Source organism: Otolemur garnettii, unplaced genomic scaffold (assembly GCF_000181295.1).
Source record: "Otolemur garnettii isolate 467f Iridium unplaced genomic scaffold, OtoGar3 scaffold00003, whole genome shotgun sequence".
Taxonomy (NCBI): domain Eukaryota; kingdom Metazoa; phylum Chordata; class Mammalia; order Primates; family Galagidae; genus Otolemur; species Otolemur garnettii.
In genome coordinates, this window is record NW_003852398.1 from 21,494,177 (window position 1) to 21,496,762 (window position 2,586).

At 44.0% G+C, this 2,586-nt stretch overlaps 1 protein-coding gene across 1 annotated transcript in view; it reads right to left on the minus strand.

Annotated features, from left to right (window-relative positions):
* The window catches only part of CNOT8 (CCR4-NOT transcription complex subunit 8), a 24,186-nt gene that overhangs the window by 17,314 nt on the left and 4,286 nt on the right, over nucleotides 1–2,586 (minus strand). Inside the window, exon 2 of the mRNA XM_012808685.2 lies at nucleotides 938–1,124. Within this exon, the coding sequence (XP_012664139.1) occupies nucleotides 938–1,054 (117 nt within the window). The 5' untranslated portion in view covers nucleotides 1,055–1,124. The remainder of the gene's footprint in view (nucleotides 1–937; nucleotides 1,125–2,586) is intronic.

The following is a 2,586-nucleotide window of genomic DNA, read 5'->3' on the forward strand; positions in this document are numbered from 1 at the left end:
TCCGGGAGTTGGAGGTTTCTGTGAGCTGTGACTCGAGGGCACTCTACCCAGGGCGACAGCTTGAGACTCTGTCTCAAAAAAAAAAAAAAAAAAAAAAAAAAGCCAGGTACTGTGGTGGGCGCCTATAGTCCCAGCTACTTGGGAGGCTAAGGCAAGAGAATCGCTTAAACCCAAGAGTTGGTGGTTGCTGTGAGCTATGATGCTATGGCACTCTACCAGAAGACATAGTAAGTGAGACTCTGTCTCAGAAAAAAAAAAAAGTCATTGCACTCCAGCCTAGACAACACAGCAAGACACAAAGACGCACACCTCTTAAATAAAAAATAAATAAAACGGGTGGCAACTGTGGCTCAGTGGGTAGGGCACTGGCCCCATATATTGAGGGTGGCAGGTTCGAACCCAGCCCCAGCCAAACTGCAACAAAAAATAGCCAGGCACTGTAGTAGGCACCTGTAGTCCCAGTTACTTGGGAGGCTGAGGCAAGAGAATCACCTAAGCCTAGGAGCAGGAGGTTGCTGTGAGCTGTGATACCATAGCACTCTACCCAGGACGATAAAATGAGACTGTCTCTAAAAAAAAAAAAAAAAAAAAGGAAAGAAAAGAAAAAAATAATAAATAAATAAATAAAAAGGGCTCAGAGCCCATAGCTCAGCAGCTAGGGCGCCAGCCACATACACCAGAGGGGTTTGAATCCAGCCCGAGCCTGCCAACAACGACAACTACAACCAAAAAATAAAATGGAGCCAGGCGTTGTGGCAGGCACCTGTAGTCCCAGCTACCTGGGGGGCTGAGGCAAGAGAATCACTGAAGCCCAAGAGTTGGAGGTTGCTATGAGCTGTAACACCAAGGTACTCTACTGAGGGCAACAAAGTGAGACTCTGTCTAAATAAATAAACAAATAAAAAGAAGTCAAGTTAAATAGAGTAAAGCTCCTTACCATGGCGATATAACTGTAACTGAGCACGATTTCTCGGATCTTCCTCATCTCTTCTTCTAGATTGCTGGCCCACACTTCACAAATAACCTGGCTATTCTCCACAAGTGCTGCAGGCATCCTGAAGAAACTGGAGAAGTCACTCTCACACTAGTTTTTAGAGGGCAAGCCACACAATGTTTGATAAGATCTAGATTCAAAAACATATTTTGAAATCACGTAAGTTTACACACTGGCATAAGATGGGAACAAAACAATGACATCAAAATATTTTACCATCACTTCAGCAGTTTAAGCTAAAACATTAAGATGATTACATTTAGGTTGAACATGGTGGCTCACACCTGTAATCCCAGCACTCTGGGAGGCCAAAGCAGGTGGATTGCTGTAGCTTAGGAATTTGAGACCAGCCTGAGCAAGAAAGAGACCCTGTGTCTACTAAAAACAGAAAACTAGCCAGGCATTGTGGTAGTAGTCCCAACTACTCAGGAAGCTGAGACAAGAGGATAGCTTGAGCCAAGGGGTTTGAGGTTGCAGTAAGCCTTGGGGCCACAGCACTCTACAAGGATAACTGAGACTCTGTCTCAAAAAAATAAAAAAATTTAAAAAAAAAGATATTTAATCTCCATGTTATATGACAGAGAAATTTGCTTTGTCAACACACACACACACACACATATACACACGAATTCTTTCTGAAGAAACTTTTGCCCATGAAGCCCTCTAAGCAAAGAAGTGAAACCACTACCGAAAACCAATTTTTCAGCCCTCTGCAGACTACTAAAAGGCTAAAACAGTCCCATTACCACAAATATGCCCTTATCCAGGACTTTCACATCACTGTGCACAGACACCAAATCATAAAAACATTCCAAAAGGAATCACTTCAGCCATTTTAAATGTTTCCTGGGCTCTCCAACGGCCTGGAATAATGTGAACTGAACTCTCACACTCAAGTCTTTCCACCCATATCACAAATATAGGTACTGAGCTCTTCCTGTGATCACTCCAAAAAGGAAATTCTTTTTTGTTGTTTGTTGTTGTTGTTGTTTTGAGACAAAGTCTCACTTTGTTGTCCTCAGTAGAATGCCGTGGCATCACAGCTCATAGCAACCTCAAACTCTTGGATTTAAGTGATTCTCTTGCCTCAGTCTCCCAAGTAGCTACAACTACAGGAGCCCACCACAACACCCAGCTATTTTTAGTGTCTCTCACTCTGGCTCAGGCTGGTCTGGAACTCCTGAACTCAAGGCAATCCATCCACCTTGGCCTCCCAGAGTGCTAGCATTACAGGTGTGAGCCACCGTGTCCAGCCTTGAAATTTGTTTTTAAAAGGTAGCTCCCCCAACAAACATAGGTGGAAATTTCTTAAAGAATCAATTCCTTGGGGGTGGCGCCTGTGGTTCAAGGAGTAGGGCGCCGGCCCCATATGCTGGAGGTGGTAAGTTCAAGCCTAGCCTCAGCCAAAAACTGCAAAAAATAATAATAAATAAATAAATAAATAAATTTAAAAAAAAAAATCAATTCCTCAGCTCAGTGCCTGTGGCTCAAGCGGCTAAGGCGCCAGCCCCATACACCTAAGGTGGCGGGTTCGAATCCCCAGCCTGGGCCCGCCAAACAACAATGATGGCTGCAACCAAAAAATGGCCAGG